The following is a 19,405-nucleotide window of genomic DNA, read 5'->3' as shown; positions in this document are numbered from 1 at the left end:
TTGACCATGTCTTTCAGCTGAGGGTCTTTAAACTTGCCAAGTCCTGGCCTACCCTAAACATGCTTATCAAGATCATCGGCAATTCTGTGGGCGCCCTGGGAAACCTGACCCTTGTGTTGGCTATCATCGTCTTCATCTTCGCCGTGGTGGGAATGCAGCTGTTCGGCAAGAGCTACCGTGACTGTGTGTGCAAGATATCAGATGACTGCACACTTCCACGATGGCACATGTACGATTTCTTCCACTCCTTCCTCATTGTGTTCCGGGTGCTGTGCGGCGAGTGGATCGAGACCATGTGGGACTGCATGGAAGTGGCCGGCCAGGCTCTGTGCCTCATCGTCTTCATGATGGTCATGGTCATCGGAAACCTGGTGGTACGTGTCGAGTTGCGTTCACAGGTGCTACAGGCTGGGTAATTAAGGGAATCGTGATCTAGTTATCGTAGCTCTACAAGCTACAGGACATCACAGCATCTAGCCATTTACTAAATGGTGTAACATTACCTATGACTGTATTAACTAATATGCAGTAACAAGATCTCCAGCTTTAGTCCGTAATTGCTTCAGTATCCTACGAAGTTTAGAAAATGAAATCATGGGCATAGCTGAAGTCTTGATTTGATGATCTGTTCATAAATTTCTGAACTGAAGTATAGGGTTACTTTATAAGAAGTACTCCTAGCATTGCAAGCAATGATCGGTGTTCTGTAGGCTGAGATTGTTCCTCCAAACATCTTCAGTCATTAATGCTCTTTTACGTCAAGAGATGTCTGATAGATGCAGTGCAGACAAAGTCAAGAGTATGTGACCAATGGAATTTGTCACAGTGCATTTTCCCATGCGGTGCATCACAGTTCTTGGGATTATCCCTGTCTGGTGCAGGTTCTGAATCTGTTCCTGGCCTTGCTGCTCAGCTCGTTCAGCGCTGACAATCTGGCGGCAACAGACGAGGACAGTGAGATGAACAACCTGCAGATCGCTGTGGGCCGCATCCATCGCGGCGTCAAATTCATCAAGTCCATGGTGCGGCAGTTCTTTCTGAGGCTGTGCATGGGGAAAGGTCCTAGGACACTGGACGAGGTCAAGGCCCTGGAGGAGCTACACAGTAAGGTCGAAAACTGCATCTCCAACCACACTGCTGTGGATCTCACTCGGGAGCCCGAGTACCTAAAGGAGGGCAACGGGACTGCCAGTGGACTGGGCAGCGACATGGGGAAATACATCATTGACAACAGTGACTACATGTCCTTCATCCACAATCCAAGCCTCACTGTGACGGTCCCCATTGCCGTGGGCGAATCTGACTTTGAGAACCTAAATACCGAAGACTTCAGTAGCGAGTCGTCAGACATTGAAGGCAGCAAAGAGGTAAGACAGGCTGTGGCCAATTTATTTGGGGGGACTGTAGTTTGGGGAGGATGCATAGTGTGAAGATCATTTTGATGCTCCTGCAGCTTTCTGCTGTAAGGTCACCTCAAGCTTTGATACGTATGGACACAGGAAGAAACCATGATTCTAATGAGTAAATAATGCTTATAAGACATGGGCCAGTTAGCCTCTGTACACCAGTTATCATGTATTGCATTTCCTTGGTTAAGCTGGGCTCTCTACTAGGTATGGTCTTCAGTATGGAATGGTCTTGGTTGTGATTAACATTCACCGGATATAGAGTATATTTGATCTCACAGAATATCACAGTGGTCTTGATAGATCTTCTCGCACTTCTAAATGGATTTTGTTTACAGTTTATCCATTTTGTACAATTTCTCAGTTCACTTAATCAAATATCCATTTTCTTGATGAGTGCTAAGTTTTGGGGGGAAATAACCTGTCTGTGAAGCACAGCAGGTCAAGGGTGAGGACAAGAATGAGACAGTGTTTGAGGACACTTTGTAGGTGAAGTGTGGGGCCTATTCACTTAGAATGTAGAGAGAACTGGATGTAAAAATAATTTGTGCATGTTAACAACATGCTTTGGGGATGAGTGTTTGTGTAACAATAAAAATGTTACTGTGGAATATCAAAGCTACACCATGCCGAGGAAACCCCATTTGAGCCAGAGCAGCTGTGACAAGTGACAGGCTCCCAGGCCAGCAGCAAGGCCATATAGTGACACGTCCTCTTGAAACGTACCGTCGTTTAAGCAGTGGCACATCACAGGAGCTGGGCACTGGCTGCCCACTTAGATAGAAATGCCATGGAGAAAAGCTAGCCGGTGACATCCGCAACCTGCCCCATTCTCAGCGAGATGAAGGAGACCTCCTGGTGTGAGACACAGCAGGCTTTTGCCGTATTTCCGTGGCCACCGCAGACCAGCTGCTGAGTTTTATGCTTATGAACCCTTGTGCTTTGGCTCCAATTATTTTCGTCGGTGTTTCCGTATGACATTGCGAAAATACAGCAACTGCATAGGAGATTTATGACACCTAATGTCTGCTGTAGGGAGATCTTTCCGGAAGCTTATGGGGCGAGGATGTTTTCAGTGTACGTATGCACGTATGCAAGGATGTTCTCAATACATGTATGCCACACCCTAAACTAATCAAGTATACGACCAAAAATGTGACATCATATGTGTATTATATGCAATCGTGTCATTGCTTTCGTTTTCAGATGCTGTTGCATCATTTGTCGTGTTTACATTGTCTAGAATGCAATTACCATGGTCTTAGTTTATCTGCTGTCCTTAAAATGTTGTATTGTTTATATGCATAATTATTTTGTCTACGTATTTTCATTATTTTCTTCTTGAGTGTGTGTTGTTGTGTAAATCAGATTTTATTTTATGGTTCGGTAACTCTTAACCACGTTTGATTGTTATTGCAGCTGTTTTACAGACGATCTCAAGGTTTTCAGTGAGAGGAGACTTGTAAGACCTGTTTATTGTACATAACACTAACCATGGAGACTGCCTATGCCATTTAAGCAAAAACAAAAGTGTTTTTATTGATTGCTCATTAATTTCCAATGCTTGGTCATACCCCCTCCCCTTCCACTGCTCATGTTTACCTGCAGATCAGAGGCTGTAAAGTTACCCTTTTTGGTTTTGTTATTTTCTTTGACACCTCTTTGCAACACTGGAAATATTTTGCAGCAGCACCTCTCCCATCGTCATTTCTACTCCATACTTTGATTTCATTGTTTGGTTTTCACATCTTTTGTTTTTGTTTTGTTTTTTTGTTTTTTTTTTTTTTGGCGTTGAGCTGATTCTGAACACCTGGAGTCTGAACAAACTTGATTGATGCACAGGAATGGATTTTGCTTCAGTATGTCAAAATTCATTTGAGGACTGGTTCATAACTTGAACATTGATCATGGCATTTATTTTACAAATACAATCCTTAAAGGAATGATGGAAGCAGGTCATTCTTAGGTTAAGGGTGGGACTTTTTCAAAATAAAGGGGCCAATTTGCTTATTTGCATTTGTAGTTTCAAGATGATGAAACAGGAAAAGCAAATTAATACAGTATACTAAATCAAACTTGATGGCATCATAAATCAGACAGTACAAAAAAATTCAACTTGGAATCAGTTTGGTTTCAAGTATAAATTGTAAATGCTGTATATTATTCCTTTAAAGAGTGCAAGTGTATTTAAGTCTGAAACTATAGACCTTTGAATGTGTGATAAACTTTACTGATCTCTTGTGTATATGCTGTATGATTAGAAATTTACATCATAGCATCAGCCACAAATTGGGCAATCCCTGGTAGCTGCAGCTGTAAGTCTTCATAAACCTATGAGAATTATGGGGGAAAAAAACAACATGAGGAACATCTCCGTGCAGCATGCTTACATCATTCCCCAGTCTGCATTAGCTGTGTCCCATGGCAGCAATGACTGTTGCACTTCCTAAGATGGCGTGTTTTAAGGTGGTTGTACTCTAGCTAGAGATGCTTGCACCTGCTTGGTGGAGGCAAACTGCAAAACCTGGCAAGTCCTGTCCTTTTTCTGTCCTAGTAGCCTCCCCACTGGAGAAGCCAATCTCAGACAGTCCTTCTGTATTGCTCAGAAGAGAAAAACAAAGGATGTAATATCCGGGCTGTAATTTACAGCTTACTCCCCATCCTGCATGGAGCGCAGTCCTAGCATGAGGCGCCAGGCTTTTTGTCTTATCCAAAAAGGAAGGGTGCTCCAGGACCGTTGAATCTGAAGTTGATTCGTCCTGCAGCTGTTTATCTTCTATAGAGCTGTCTCCATGGTGAGCTCATCATCCGGCTCCCCAAGGTATCGTCGGCCTCGGGGGGGGGCTTCCGGCAGCTACACGAAATGGAGTATCCTAGTGCTTAAGCCCTGGAGGACCAATCCCTCTGGCCAACATGAAAACCTCAAGTCCCTTTAGAGCCAAAGAGCTTATATTTACTACAGTATTTCTCGGATATGTACGAGCACCTGGTTTAACACGCCGCTTCATCCATGCCTTCTTAGGCTAAGTGCACAGTGCCGTCCTTCGCTGTCAAGCTAATGTGGTTTGCCCTGCCCCCCACCGCCTTGTACTTAAAATGACCAAAGCTTGTATTATGCTTAAAAGAATGGACGTATGTGTTTTCATGTCAACAAAGGTGATGTGATATGCTTGGGGGGGGGGGGCGGGGGGGTCCTTCGTTATTCAGGAACTTCTGCGGTGAGTAAGACAATTTGGGATCCTGGGGTGCGTTGAGCATTGGACATGAAAATACCTAAGCACATGTTTCTTGGTAGCTAGAGCGCAGGCTTGGATGAAGAATGCACTGTACTGCTGCATGCCCTGCGACCAACGTGAAATCAATGTTACCTACAGCTGCTAGTTGGTTAGCACCACCCACGTCTGGCAGAACTTGACATTTGGTTCAAAGCGCCCAGATATTCCAGTATCAGACTATGCCAGCGTCTCTTGTCCCTGAAGTCTGTGGGTACTTTTGATTGATTCTGCATGAAAAGATCCGACTCTAAAGGGGAGTCCAATCCTGTCGACTGACATGTAGCAAACTTGCATAACCACCCCCCCCCCCCCATGCAATGAACATGAGGACTCAGTGTGTTGGCTCCCCTCGAGGACGCGAGCACGCTGGCACCTGCCAGCACAAGTGACCGTGTCACGCTGCTGCTGTCCCCGCAGAAACTGGCCGACCCACAGCTCAGCTCCTCAGAGGGCAGCACCGTCGACATCCGGCCCCCAGGCGAGGGCGGGGAGTCCGTGGAGATGGAGCTCGAGGAGTCGCTGGACCCGGAGTCCTGCTTCACTGAAGGTGGGCAATGAAATGACAATGAATGTAAAGTGAGGCAGTCTTTGTACAAGTCCAGGTTCATTGGAGTTGTTTTGTTTTTGACAGCCCATTCTGCTCTCTCATGAGAAATATATACAGTTGACAGCAAATCATTCTCTCTCTCTTTCTCTCTCCTTGGCCTATATGTGTCATTAACATTCGTTAGGGTGACCCAGCTGAGTTTAGGAAGAGCTTGTGTTGTCTTGGTGTAATCCTTTTAACTCAGTTAACCTACCAACCCAACACAGCATGGCAGATTTAATAAACTTGTGTGTCACAAGTCGTTTATGACAGACTGATCAGGAAAGGAATACCACAGACACAGTGGGGTGTGGCCATTTTAGGGTTTAGGATTATGCAAATTTTTGGGTTTAAGTCCTTAATAAGGAAATCGCTTACTTTGTTAGGGGCTTATTAAGGAAATTACTTTAATACCCTTGTACAATCAACAGTGGAATATATTTCAGCTTTTATGTTAGGATCTCTCTGTAAGGAAATGTATAAGCTCAAAGCTGTATCGTAAAAGGCACAGACTATCAGCTTTCAGGCAAAGGTTGCTTTATTCTAGACACAATTTGGGGCATAAATATCTTCTCATCTGTCCCAAAATATCTGAGACCAAGTTTTTCTAGAGAAATATGAGGGAAGCTATGAAAACTTTGGGAAGAATCATTTTCCTATATTGTCTAGCATACCTGCGACCTCATCACCTCCACCATAATGTTTGAGGCAAGAGGAGCAATCTACTCAACTAAGCACCAATTCCCCAGCAAATCGACCTCTTACCTGAACTCCAAGGGGTGCCCTCACCATCTCGGTGGAGCTTCCTAGCAAAACCTGAGTGGTTCAAACAGCAGTTTGCTTCGAATGACTTAACGGATCAGATACCCACAAAAAGAACAGTTGGTGTGATGAGCAAGCATCCATGGAACCCATCTATTCATTAATAATTATGAGCTGCAGTTTATTTCTGTTATTTTGGGGCTCCTAATCAGGGCAACAGCCTGTGGAGGACGCCATTTTCTTGCATCCTTGGCTGTAGATAGAGTTCTCACCATAAATAAACCAACGACTTGACTGTAGTTTTTTGATTGGAAAAGATTCACACTCGCTCCTACACTAATTTATCCACAGTGGGGAGTGCATCTCCATGGTGACGCATGACTTCTTCAGAAGCTACACAAAATGTGTGTAACAGGAAAAAGAGTAGTTATAGGAAAATAAGAACAAAATCCACCCCTCTTCTAACCATATATTGTCTAGCAGCATAGTGTACACACCAACTCATCACTGGAGTTAACTTGCTAGAACTGGGTTAATTAACAATGGTGGTTATCAGCTTAGTAAGCTAACTCAGTGCTTGTCTATGCACATGCTCATAAATGGTGTGAAGTCAGCATTGCTAACTAATGATTCAAAGAGCCGCTGTTTGATAGATTTGAGGTCTGCAGTACCTGCCCCATTCGGCACCCAGGGCAAATTTAATCTGCCCCTGCCAAGGTAAAAGGGGACAGAAACATTTCATTTCATTTGTATTGGATTGAAAAGAATATCAGTGGTATTGCCCATCCCAAATATTTAGCCAAAGGTCGGCTATTACACAGCCTACATTTGGATGGTTTGTATATTGGTTTATCATGAAGGGTGTGACTTACACCAGTTTTAACCTAGAAGCTTGTACTTAAATCTGCTCAGAGCAGGTTAGGCATGTAGCGTAAATTACCATGACAATATTCTCTGTTTAAAAGAGCGCTACAATTTATAGTATGTAAAATTCAGAAGAGTCAAGAAACCTTGCTAAGCCATTGAACCCACTCCGTACTTTACCCCTCTGTTAGCCTCACTGCATGTTAGGGGACATTTCATTTTTTATATTTACTTAGCAAATGCTTTTATTCATAGCATTTTCTTTCACAGTTTGTGGGGTTAACAGCCTTTATTTCACAGTTTGTGGGGTTAACAGCCTTTATTTCACACTGTTGGGTTTAACAGCCTTGCTGAAGTGCTCAACAGTGAAGTCACATTGTTAGCCAAAGGATCTAAACTGTAAATTTCCGGTCAGAGACACAAAGTCCCTGCCTACAGAGCCAGACACCACCCTCATTCACACTCCACATACACATGCTAATCAAAAACATTCTCTGATTCGAACCCCCAAACGTAGAAGTACGAAGCAATTAAGCTGCCCACTGAGCCGCCGTACTGGTACCACTCCAAGACCCGACTGATTTTTTTCAAATGTACTTTGTGTCCAGAATATTCACACGTCCTTTCTGTATCTGGTTAATATCAGGTTGCGTGCGCAGATTCCCGTGTTGTAGCGTGAACATAGATGAAGGTAAAGGGAAAATGTGGTGGACACTGAGGAAGACATGCTTCAGGATCGTGGAACACAACTGGTTTGAGTCTTTCATCATCTTCATGATTCTGCTGAGTAGTGGAGCTCTGGTGAGTTTGCCAACTATGGACTCATAAATCTGTGTATAAGGCAGGACTAAGGGTTTTCGGTGCTAACTTTGGTCAAAATTCTGTACTGGGGCCTAAGCTGTTTATTTTATTTATTTTATTTTTGGCAATGAAAGACTCAAGTGATTTGTTTGTCTCTTTAAAGGCTTTTGAAGACATTTACATTGAGCAGAGAAAAACCATCAAAACCATCCTGGAGTATTCAGACAAAGTCTTCACCTATATCTTCATCCTGGAGATGTTGCTTAAATGGGTGGCCTATGGATTTGTGAAATATTTCACCAACGCCTGGTGCTGGCTGGACTTCTTAATTGTAGACGTATGTACCTCTTTATTTGTCTGCCAGACAAGTGAGCAATTTTTAAGCAAAACAGAAAGTCAACAAATGAAAAGATTTCAAAATGTAGGACTGGGTTTCTCAACCATTGATCCACACAAGATTGTTGGAGGGGCACAAATTCAGGGGGTTTAGCATTTTGTAGGGGCCCCAAAATCCCCCCCATTCAGCAGAAAGGTGACAAAAGCTGCTCTCCAAGGGCCCATAGGAGGGCCGTGGATCTATACTACATAAACACAGTTTGGCCCATAACTCCCCCTCCCCTCCCTAGTCAGCAAAATTTACCAAGGAGGAACCCCCCCCCCCCCACTATGTTGGCAGAATTTGCTGATTCACTCAAAAAGTTATTAGAAGTTCACATTAAAAGCTTTATATTGCGGAGGTAAATTACTGGTTTACCTCAAATGGTATATAATAGTTATATCCAGACATGCACCCTTTGTTCTCCTGGGTCAGTAAAGCTTGTATTTGTCCTTTCAGGTTTCTCTGGTCAGCCTGGTAGCCAATGCCTTAGGCTACTCTGAGCTGACCGCCATAAAATCTCTGAGGACGCTTCGTGCTCTGAGGCCGCTTAGAGCGCTGTCACGCTTTGAGGGGATGAGGGTAAGCGATGGAAGTAGCACACTGACTGATCCTCCCCCCTCCTTCACACACACGCACACACACCACCACCAAAGAGAGCAACAGTCCTCACAGCTCTTCCAGGTCACCATTATCCACTGGGTCAAGGAGCTTCCAACACTGACAAGGAGTAACTGCTGAGTCAGACCAGGGTCACCCTGTGAATTCATGGCTTCATCTTCTTCTGCTTTACCTTAGCAAAGAGATAGACTACCCCTGTCCGCCGACAGTCCCCCCCCCCCCCCCCCAGATGAGTTGCACAAATGTCAGCAGCGCCTCCGAACAAACACACTTGCATCTCTCCACCTCCCACTCATTCCGAGTGTTTAGCTAAAGCAGCGGTAGCTACACGCTCTCCTGGTGCTGCCGTTCAGTACATTTAGTACACTGTTTGTGTCTTGGGCTCTGTCATACATACTGTAGGCTGAGGTGTGTCGTACATAGATTAATTAGCTATTGGCACTATCTGTTTGTTCAGTCATGACAGACTCTCAAAAATTAACAGAACTGGGGACCACCTTAGACACACAATTCATATGTCCTTATAGCTAAATGCTAATTGTCTGAGTAATGGATCTGGGACTATGACTCTTATCTAGACTTACCTAGTGAATAGAGGCTATGTTAGCGATGTTAGTTTTTAGATTCACAGTTGCTTTTTGTGTTGTTGAACCAGCCCAACATTTCCAATGGTGCTCTTACGCTGCCTTTCTATATACAACAATCTCTGAATTTCTTTACTTTCCTGTCTGCACAGCTGATTCGCCATTCTTCTGCTGATTCTATATCCTTGTTCTGTGATGCTGGATTGCATTTTGATGTTGCTTCATGGCTGCCTTTAACGTATATTTTTTCTTTGTTATGTGTTTTTTTTTCATTTGCAGTAAACACATTTTGTGACTTCATCGTTGCTTCTACAAGGTTTTTTCTGTTTCGTTTTTACATTGCCGTCTACCCCTTGACTTGATATGTCACCAGTGAAATAGCTTTCCTTCCCTGTTCCTTATTCATGTTCTGCTCCTTCCCTTTCTCCCCTTAAGGATATGTGGTGATAGTAATTTATGCTCATGGGAGTTTTACAAAAACTTATTGGTTCAGAGAGAAAACCAATTGCTTGGACACACCTCATCTATAATCTGATTGGTTTTCTCTCTGAACCAATCATTTTTCCTTCTGCCCTTAGAACATTTTTGTGTAACTAAAACTCCCACAAACATAATTTACTCATACAGTACTTGTGCTGAGAATTTGCTACTTGTGGTTGTGCTGTCCATTTCCTCACTGTAAACTAGCCACAATATTCCAATACATCGTGTAAACCTCCTCAACTCACTTGCATCTGCTTTTTCTTCGTATATCACAGCTCTTTTCTCTCCTCTGTGCAGGTTGTTGTCAACGCTCTGCTTGGAGCGATACCCTCCATCATGAATGTGCTCCTGGTCTGCCTCATTTTTTGGCTCATCTTCAGCATCATGGGCGTCAACCTGTTCGCCGGAAAGTTCTACCACTGTGTCAACACCACCAATGACGAGATGTTCTCCACAGATGTCGTTAACAATAAAACACAGTGCAAGGCCTTAGAGGATAAGGCGCGCTGGAAGAACGTCAAGATCAACTTTGACAACGTGGGAGCTGGATATCTGGCTTTGTTGCAAGTGGTGCGTGGTGGGCGATGATCAAAGTGTGCACGGTTAACTGGCAGGCTAGGTGAAGTTTAGCTATGTAACCTCAATTTAACCTAATTTAAGCTAGAGCTATGATCATCCCCCCATATGAAAATAAATGAGGACATTAATGTTCACTACATGTTGGTAATTCTACATTCTTAAACATTTCAACCTGAATCACAGTTTGCAGAGAAACTACTATTACTGTTTAAAGTTTCAAATTTTATCGTCAAATGTGTTGTGAGGAAAACAGTGAAATTCTTGTGCTACAGTTGCAGAGAATGGAACAGGAACATGTGGGGAACAATAGGAGAAACAGCAGTGCAAATATAGGACAAAACAGCAGTGTAGTAAACAACAAGACAATGCAAGACATAGTACAGTGCAGTATTGGAATTTTAATCATTATTATGCAAATAAATTTCTTCTTACAGTTGAATGGTTAATACAATTAAGTGCTTTGGTGCCATAGACTTCACAAGAGTAAACATTTGGCAATAAAAAAATATTTTTTGTGAAGGCGATGCGCGTCCAGCTGTAGGTATATGCGGTCGTTATCCGGAAGCCCTGCCAACAGCATGACAGGATAAATCCAGATGTTTAATCTGAACTGATGCAGCCTGAAAATAGCAACAGAGTCTCACAAGTAGTGTGATTTTGACCTGATTGAAAGCAGGGAAACAGGGAAATTATTTTTAGCATAAAGGAATCACCAAAGTATTATTTTTGTCTTTTCTCTGAGGACAGGAACGGAAGGTTTTTAAGTGTTCATTTCAGTTTTTAATCTACAGTGCTGCTTGGAAGTATGTGGAACCTTCATATCTCAATATAAGTTTAAATGTTTATGATAATAGCGTGAACGATGTACACTAAATAGATTTTTAACTTCAACTTAGGGAGAGAAGGTCTGACATTCTCCATCAGAAGATTTGGCATGATTCATTAGTGCGGGATCATTTCAGTTCATAGCAGAGATGGGAAATTCAGGTCCAGAGAATAAAAGTCCAGATTTCAATCAAGGTTTCAACCAACCCTCTGTGACTGTGACTCTTTATACTCAACTGGTTGGCTGAAACCAAATATTCGTCTGGACTTTTATTATCTGGACCTAAATTGCGCACCTCTGGTCCTTAGACAGAAAAACAGACCTCAACATGACTCTTCTATCACCATGCTTAAGAGTTGAGAGAAGTTTATTTTGCTAATCAGTATTAAGTCTTCTCCCATCAAAGCTGTCTAGATTCAGACTTCATAATGAAAACACTGTCCAAAAATTTATAATATTATGCAGTTGATGTTCTGCTAATCCAAATGAGCAGCATTGATTTTTGAAATGTATTTGTTTGTTTGTTTGTTTATTGAGAAAACCAGAATTGTCCTCATGATTGGATCTTTTACTGGGCGACTTGGAGAGTCGCGAGTAGATACCGGGAAGCTATTACATGAATTTGACATATCATTTATTTTAATGTGACATTGTAGATTGAGGGAGATTTTTTTCTATTCATGGCAGGCAGATACTGCGGATTAAAGACACGGTGCAGTCTTAGCCTCTCAGATTTCAAGTGCTTTGTATGCAAATCCATGACATGTGACTGAAGTGTGAAAATGTAGCTTTTTTCTCTTTTCAGAGGAGCGCTTTCAGGGGGGTGGTGGGGGGGGGGGCGTACAAAATTCTGATTTCAAGAAGGTGACCTGAATGACACAGGCAGCTGGGGTGCAGCTGAATTATCTCATGCTCTCCTTCACACAGGCAACATTCAAAGGCTGGATGGATATCATGTACGCCGCTGTGGATTCCCGGAATGTGAGTGTGTCTTGTGCAATTTGCTGGAGTCAGACACTAGGGCTGCCTCTGTCACACCATTTCATTTGAATGCACACTTATCGCCTATGTCCGTCTGTTACACAGTTAGAAGATCAGCCAGTTTACGAAGAGAACCTGTACATGTACCTGTACTTCGTCATCTTCATCATATTCGGATCCTTCTTCACTCTCAACCTCTTCATTGGTGTCATAATTGACAACTTCAATCAGCAAAAGAAGAAGATAAGTATTCATTCCTGCAGATGTCTCTTATTAACTTGCAACTTAAATTTGAGGTAACTTGTTGACTTTATGTCATAATATTGACTATAATATGTAAATTCTTATAACGGATGGTTGGATATACGAAACAACATATATTGTATGTAAATTCTGCACTGACTCTTTATTTGATACCTATATCACAGATTGAGTTTTTTGAGTCAATGAGATCACAACCCCACATGGAATGTTACATACCTGTCTGTTATCTATACTGCTTGTTTGCATAGTAGCTGCTTGGCATATTTATATTTTGCAGAATGGAAAATGCACAGTCACTTTCTGCATGAGATATAGGGGAGCGTTCACTGGGCCCCCTCTAGGAGAATTCACACTTTAGGGTTTTTCTCTAACACAAGGTCTCTTCATAGTGATATGTCCAAAGAGCATTTCAAAAGCAAGAGGTTAAACCAGAGGTGCAAGATTGTGATCAGTTTTGTCTTTCCCCCTTTACTTTGGAGGTCAGGACATCTTCATGACTGAGGAACAAAAGAAGTACTACAATGCCATGAAGAAACTCGGATCCAAGAAACCTCAGAAGCCGATCCCGCGGCCTGTGGTACGCAAATGCAGTTGACCTAAGGGAAAATGATATGCCTGAGCTATTTTAAAGGAGGCGTAGTGGTCAGTATTAGTACCTCACAGCCTATAGATTGGGAGCTCAAATTCTGCCTCTGCTCTGCTTGTGTAGAGTTTGCATGTGTTCCTCATACTGCATGGGATTCCTTCTGCAGTCCAGAGATATGCCATTTGGTTAATTAGTGTCTGTAAATTGTCCATAGCTTTTGCCCTGCAGCAGACTGGCACCCCCTCCAGGATGTCCCCTTACAGTACCTTGCACCATATGCTGCCTGAGATAAGCTCCAGGCCCCTCTATGACCCTGGTCAGGATAGGTAGTTTGAGGATGAATTAATAATGAAGTTCTTATTTTATTGTTATAATTAGAGCAATAACAATAAATTTTTCATTAAGCACCATATAATTCAACGCTACGTACTTGTAACACTGGTTGATTAATCGTAATTTCTTCTTTTTACAGAACAAATTCCAAGGGTATATCTTCGACATAATCACAAAGCAAGCCTTTGATATTGTCATCATGATTCTTATTTGCCTTAACATGGTCACCATGATGGTAGAGACAGATGACCAGACAACTGATATGGATCTAATTCTTTATCGGATTAATTTTGTCTTCATCGTACTCTTCACTGGAGAATGTGTCCTCAAGATGATATCTCTTCGCCATTATTACTTCACCATTGGCTGGAATATATTTGATTTTGTCGTTGTCATCCTTTCAATAGTTGGTAAGAACGTTGGAGCTATTTATTGTTATTGCCAATTTATAGGTAATCTATAATATGTAGAACTTTCTATTATGTATAATATGTGACAGTGGAAGATGATGATTATATGTGGATGTCTGATTGATCTTCTTTCTTGCAGGAATGTTTCTTTCCGAGCTGATCGAGAAGTATTTTGTGTCACCCACCCTATTTCGAGTCATCCGACTTGCCAGAATCGGTCGCATCCTGCGCCTCATTAAGGGTGCTAAGGGCATCCGTACACTTTTGTTTGCCTTGATGATGTCACTTCCTGCCTTGTTCAACATCGGTCTCCTGCTCTTCTTAGTCATGTTTATCTATGCCATATTTGGCATGTCCAACTTTGCCTACGTCAAGAGGGAGTCTGGCATTGATGACATGTTCAACTTTGAGACTTTCGGCAACAGTATGATCTGCCTGTTTCAGATCACAACATCGGCGGGATGGGATGGCCTGTTAGCACCTATCCTCAACAAGGGAGAGCCCGACTGCGACAGTCAGGTGGAGCACCCTGGTAGCAACTACAAGGGAAACTGTGGGAACCCATCAGTGGGGATCTTCTTTTTCGTCAGCTACATCATCATTTGTTTTTTGATTGTGGTCAACATGTACATTGCTGTTATCCTGGAGAACTTCAGTGTGGCTACAGAGGAGAGTGCCGAACCCCTGAGTGAGGATGACTTTGAGATGTTCTATGAGGTCTGGGAGAAGTTTGACCCCAACGCCACCCAATTCATGGAATTTAATAAGCTGTCTGACTTTGCCGACGCCCTGGACCCCCCACTGCGCATACCAAAGCCCAACAAGATCTCACTGATTGCCATGGACTTGCCCATGGTGAGTGGAGAGCGCATCCACTGCCTGGACATCCTGTTTGCCTTCACCAAGCGCGTGTTGGGCGAGGGCGGCGAGATGGACGTTCTCCGAGGACAGATGGAGGAGCGCTTCATGGCGTCCAACCCCTCCAAGGTGTCCTATGAGCCCATCACCACGACACTGCGCCGCAAGCAAGAGGAAATGTCCGCCATCATCATCCAGAGAGCTTTCCGACGTTATCTCATCAGGAGAACTGTTAAGAGAGCCTCCACCATGTACAAGGAGAAGCTCTCAGGAGGGAAGCTGTTGGATAAGGAAGTCCTAGTTATAGACAAACTGAATGAAAATTCCACCTCAGACAAAACTGACATGACTCCTTCGACGGCTTCCCCGCCTTCGTATAACAGTGTCACGAAACCTGACAAAAACAAATATGAGAAGGACAGGCGTGAAAAAGAAGACAAAGACAAAGATGTCAGAGAGAACCGGAAGTAGAATGAAGGAGGGTGAGACAGGTCGGGCAAAAATCCAGACATTCCATTTTAGCGACAAATTGTTTACAGCCTTGGAAGGTGACCTCTTGGTGTCAATGGGACTCCTTTTCTGACGTGGACAGCTATGCCAAACTGACAGTGCTTATATAAGTCTAAATTTAAGGTCAGTGCCTAAAATCAGGCGGTGACCCTTGTCGAAAGACTTTGAAGTGAAACAGGAAAGGGGAGTCACGATCTTAGGCAGAGGGGTCGGCATTTTTTCTATCAGCCGCACAGCAAGAAACCAGTCAAAATGGCGACCCTTACACAGAGCCTGTATAGAAACAGACAACCTCTTTTTGCTTTGAGTTAAAATGTAAAACACTGTAGTATATTATATTATATTTATTTTGCAGCTAGCACTGCTACAGCTACATCCAGTGTCTTACATACCAATCGCCATATTATTTACTTATTTTTGTTAAAAGATTTTGTTTTTAATGTTTTTTTTTAAACCATATGTTGATTGTGCAAATTTTGTGAAAGGGTTTCCTCTGTGAACTGGGAGGGGGTTACTGTACCATTTAAGATGTCAGAGGACTGGAAACAGCCATCAGCACAGCAGCTGCAAAGTGTTTTTTGCTGACATTTGTACGGAGATGTGCTTAATTTATTTATTTCATTATTTTTGCATGGAAGCATGTGCGCTCATCATCATGCATGAAGGGTCATTGGCAGAGACAAGTTTGTTTTTGTCCTCAGTGTTTCCGGGTGGCCCTCAACATTTGAGGGGCCCTATGATACATTTCTTTTGGTGAATCTAGACGTTTTCTTGTGCCTACTTTTATCCCAAGTCAGTCTGACATCACATGCTTACGAGCAACCTTAGACCAAAACAGACCTTTAGTCTGAGAGCTGCCTGTTTCCACTGAGTTCCCTCCACCCCAAGAAATGAGATCCTTACTGTCTTATTCTTCAGAATCATTGTACAGCACATGGTAGATTCAGTGGGTCACTATTTAACAATTTATTTGTCTGCTCTAAATTCAGTATTCTTTAGTCACCAGGGTCTGGCAGTCACCTCGAGACGCAGAGGTGGAGATGTGAAGCGTAGAGATCTTTCCGTGCTGTATAAAGCTGTCCCTCACCATCCTTCTTTTGAGCAAAAAGTCAACATTGGAACAGTGTAAGCACAGCAGATACAGGCCGCCGCGCCTAGGAAGGCACCGCTCTCAGTGTCCCCCGTGGTGGCACTCTCTGATGCGCATCTCCGTGGCCTGTGTCCTGCTCCGTCCTCCATCTGCCTGTGAAGGCCTTCTTCTAGGATGAGACGCCACATGCCCGTGTGTGTATGTGGCCTAAAGGGCGCCGTTGAGAAAAACCCCTTTTCAATTTTTTTTTTGTTTATAATTTTCCTCTACGCTATTCATATACTTCAACTTTCTTTGTGCTTGTCCTCTCATTTCCCTTTTTTCCCACCATCATGAACATTCCCGAGACACCATTCAATGTCGTCTTCTGTACGGGGAGTAAATTTGACGCATTCCACACCAGCTGTGAGAATTTAACTGATTTGATGTCACTCTGTGTCCATAGAAATGTTGTAAAATATCAATATGTGTGTTTTTTTTTTTTTGTAAATAATATGCTGTAAATCACGACTGCACTGCAACACTGCCACTTTGTTAATTAGGATCCACTGCACAGTTGTCCGTCAGTAATCCACAGTAAACTATTTATGGAGAAGTGGATTTCACCTTTGATTACTGTACAGTTTTTTTTTTTCTCTTTTGTAGATCGGGCTGCAGCAATTAAAAAAAAGGAGGGGTGGGGGGGGGGGGGTTGAAATGGTATAACCCGGACTTGCTGCTTGACCGCAGTTGTGCTGGAAGGTTACGTGTCTTTACCCCCTCTTGGGTCTTTTGTGTTCCTGCAGCTGTTTACCATTGCTTATGTTTACTCCATTTTGAAAGGCTTAATTTTGCACAATGGTACACAGCAGAGTACAGTAAGAGGATCATGTCACAACTGTAAAGAACTATAATGCATATATGTGTATGTATATATATGGAGTATATATACATATACATGTATACCTGTATGTACATGATGTTTTACATTACGTTCAATAGATTCCATATTTAATATGCTTGTAGTGTATCAGTAGACTGCATGCAGGATAAATCTCATTAAAAAGCCAAAACAATACAAAAGAATGAAGACTGCATTTTTATCGTACCTCAGGTATGTCTGTAAAATGTCATTATATAGTTGCTGTAGTGATTTGAACACTGTCCACTGACTGTAAATCATACTCGACGACTTCAAGTCACTGTTCAATGTAGCAAATATTCATTTTGCAGTGGTTTGTGCTATTTCTATTGAGAAGATAATTACTTTAAATGCATAACATACACTTTCGATATTTTTTTAAGCATTTCAGTGGATCTGAGTGCATTTTACATTGAAATGTGTGAATGTTAGAGATGTCTAGTTAGTAACAAACTCTCATATATTTATGGATGGAAATGAGGTGCGTAATACTACTTTCCAAAATTGCTTTCTCAGTTTTTTAATGGACGTAGACATTTTTGTGTCTTACTATGGAAGGAATATGTTGTGTCAAAGTAAATTTAAGTAAACTGAAATTCTTTAAAATGGGGGAAAAAAGAATATGTATGACTGTTTTTTAGGAAGAGAGCTTTTATCAGAATATATACATATTTAATAAACGTAAATGTGCAACTACATAAAAGTATGTAAATAACATGTATTCAACTAACTCCATGAAACACTACCCAACCTCTACAAATGTAGAATGCATACATCATATCTATACACATATATTATTGTTTCACAAGGTCATATTTCATCATTTCCATTAACTTAACACCTCCCTGTGGTTCTAAGATCCAACAAATGGAAATTCTTTGAGAAAAGCCATTCTTTAACCTGTAGTATTAGTTGTTTAATACCATTGGTCCCACGCATTCCAAATTACTGTTTTAATATATATATCAAGAATGTCCCAATTTGGCTGAATATACATGTTGGATAGCAAAGCCTGAAAAAGTATTGCGCATTCAATTAAATATAACTCCCAGGTGTTTCTCTAAATGAGTCATATGAAGATCAGTGGTCAAAAGAAGTTCTTTCTCAAACTGTATTATAATCTACTGAGGATTTCAGCAGAACACGGGGTCACGTGTGGCTAAATTGTATGTGTTGTATGTATGTTTTTATTTTGCAGCCTTTTTATGCATCTGCATTTTGTGTTTCTTTGCTCTGTCTGAGATCATTTTGATGGCACTTGCTTACATCTGTCTATCTGCAGTGCATATCTGTCCTGGAGTTTTTTTTTCCTTTTGTTTTTTTTCTCTTTATTTTACAATAGTGCAAAACTTTATAATAGTGCTTTTTTCTGTGTCCTTACTTTCATTGCTTTCAGCTCTTGCTTCACAACCTTAAATAGCAAGCTTAGGTAAAAGCATAATTTGGAAATGATAAACACATTTTATAGAACTGAGAGACTCTCTCGACGAATTGTACAAAATAATGTGAATTTTCTGTATGTTATTGTGCAATGCAGTTTCTAATTGAATTATTCAAATGCTGGATACTGTGCATTCTGAGGAATACCAGAGTCTGTCGTCTTGCTGGTGTTGGCCAGTCAGATTCGTTGCAATTTTGCCCCTGTATGTGCCGTAATTCCTCCTTACTTGCACAATGTACTGTTCTTGAAAGAAAAACATAAAGATATTTTAAAGAATTTGTGTTCCCTTTTTATCTTTGTTTTATCTGTGTGCTGGTGTTGTGGTTTTTTTAATTCCCTTTTTTTGACATGAACTCTTGTCATGTGACTTTGCTTGGTTGTCCTTCGTTTCGTTGGCCAGCTTCAGTTTCGTTAACCAGAGAAACCTTTGTCTGCTTTGGTCTTAACCGCTTTTGGACTGTGAGCTGGTTTGACCTTAATGTCATTGGGGATCCGTGATTGGCTGATGAGTTTAACCCCTGCCAGTTACATGCTGTCGTCTGAAAGCAGGTGATTGCAATGACGCAGATATCACAGCAGCTCGGCATGGGCCTTTAGGCCTGATCGAGAAGTGAGAACACTGAAGTCATGCCTTAAACCAGGAGGTTTTTAGCCCGGAGTCTGAAGAGCGGCTGCAGGGGGTCTGCAGAGACGTAAATGCCGATATTATCATCTGATCTATCCAGCATATATTAAAAAAGACATCCCTCCAGTAATCCGTTCCTATTCATATGGGCACACATTGGTAGTAGGGGTCTGGTCCATTTTCAATTGGGGGGCCCTGGAATAAGGAAGATTGAAAAGTCCTGCCATAAATTCTTGCGTTGCT

At 42.1% G+C, this 19,405-nt stretch overlaps 1 protein-coding gene across 11 annotated transcripts in view; it reads left to right on the top strand.

Annotated features, from left to right (window-relative positions):
- Positions 1-18,813, top strand: part of scn1lab (sodium channel, voltage-gated, type I like, alpha b) — a 39,230-nt gene extending 20,417 nt beyond the window's left edge. For all 11 annotated transcript variants that reach the window (XM_023828012.2, XM_023828011.2, XM_023828016.2 and 8 more), the window contains 12 exons: positions 18-374; positions 882-1,367; positions 5,099-5,228; positions 7,540-7,694; positions 7,858-8,031; positions 8,530-8,652; positions 10,056-10,328; positions 12,091-12,144; positions 12,250-12,387; positions 12,881-12,985; positions 13,467-13,737; positions 13,877-18,813. In XM_023828012.2, the coding sequence (XP_023683780.1) occupies positions 18-374; positions 882-1,367; positions 5,099-5,228; positions 7,540-7,694; positions 7,858-8,031; positions 8,530-8,652; positions 10,056-10,328; positions 12,091-12,144; positions 12,250-12,387; positions 12,881-12,985; positions 13,467-13,737; positions 13,877-15,066 (3,456 nt within the window). In that variant the 3' untranslated portion in view covers positions 15,067-18,813. The remainder of the gene's footprint in view (positions 1-17; positions 375-881; positions 1,368-5,098; positions 5,229-7,539; positions 7,695-7,857; positions 8,032-8,529; positions 8,653-10,055; positions 10,329-12,090; positions 12,145-12,249; positions 12,388-12,880; positions 12,986-13,466; positions 13,738-13,876) is intronic.
- The last annotated feature ends 592 nt before the right edge of the window (positions 18,814-19,405 follow it).

The sequence above is a fragment of the Paramormyrops kingsleyae genome, chromosome 16, assembly GCF_048594095.1.
Source record: "Paramormyrops kingsleyae isolate MSU_618 chromosome 16, PKINGS_0.4, whole genome shotgun sequence".
Taxonomy (NCBI): Eukaryota; Metazoa; Chordata; class Actinopteri; order Osteoglossiformes; family Mormyridae; genus Paramormyrops; species Paramormyrops kingsleyae.
This window is presented reverse-complemented; position numbering and strand designations above follow the sequence as displayed.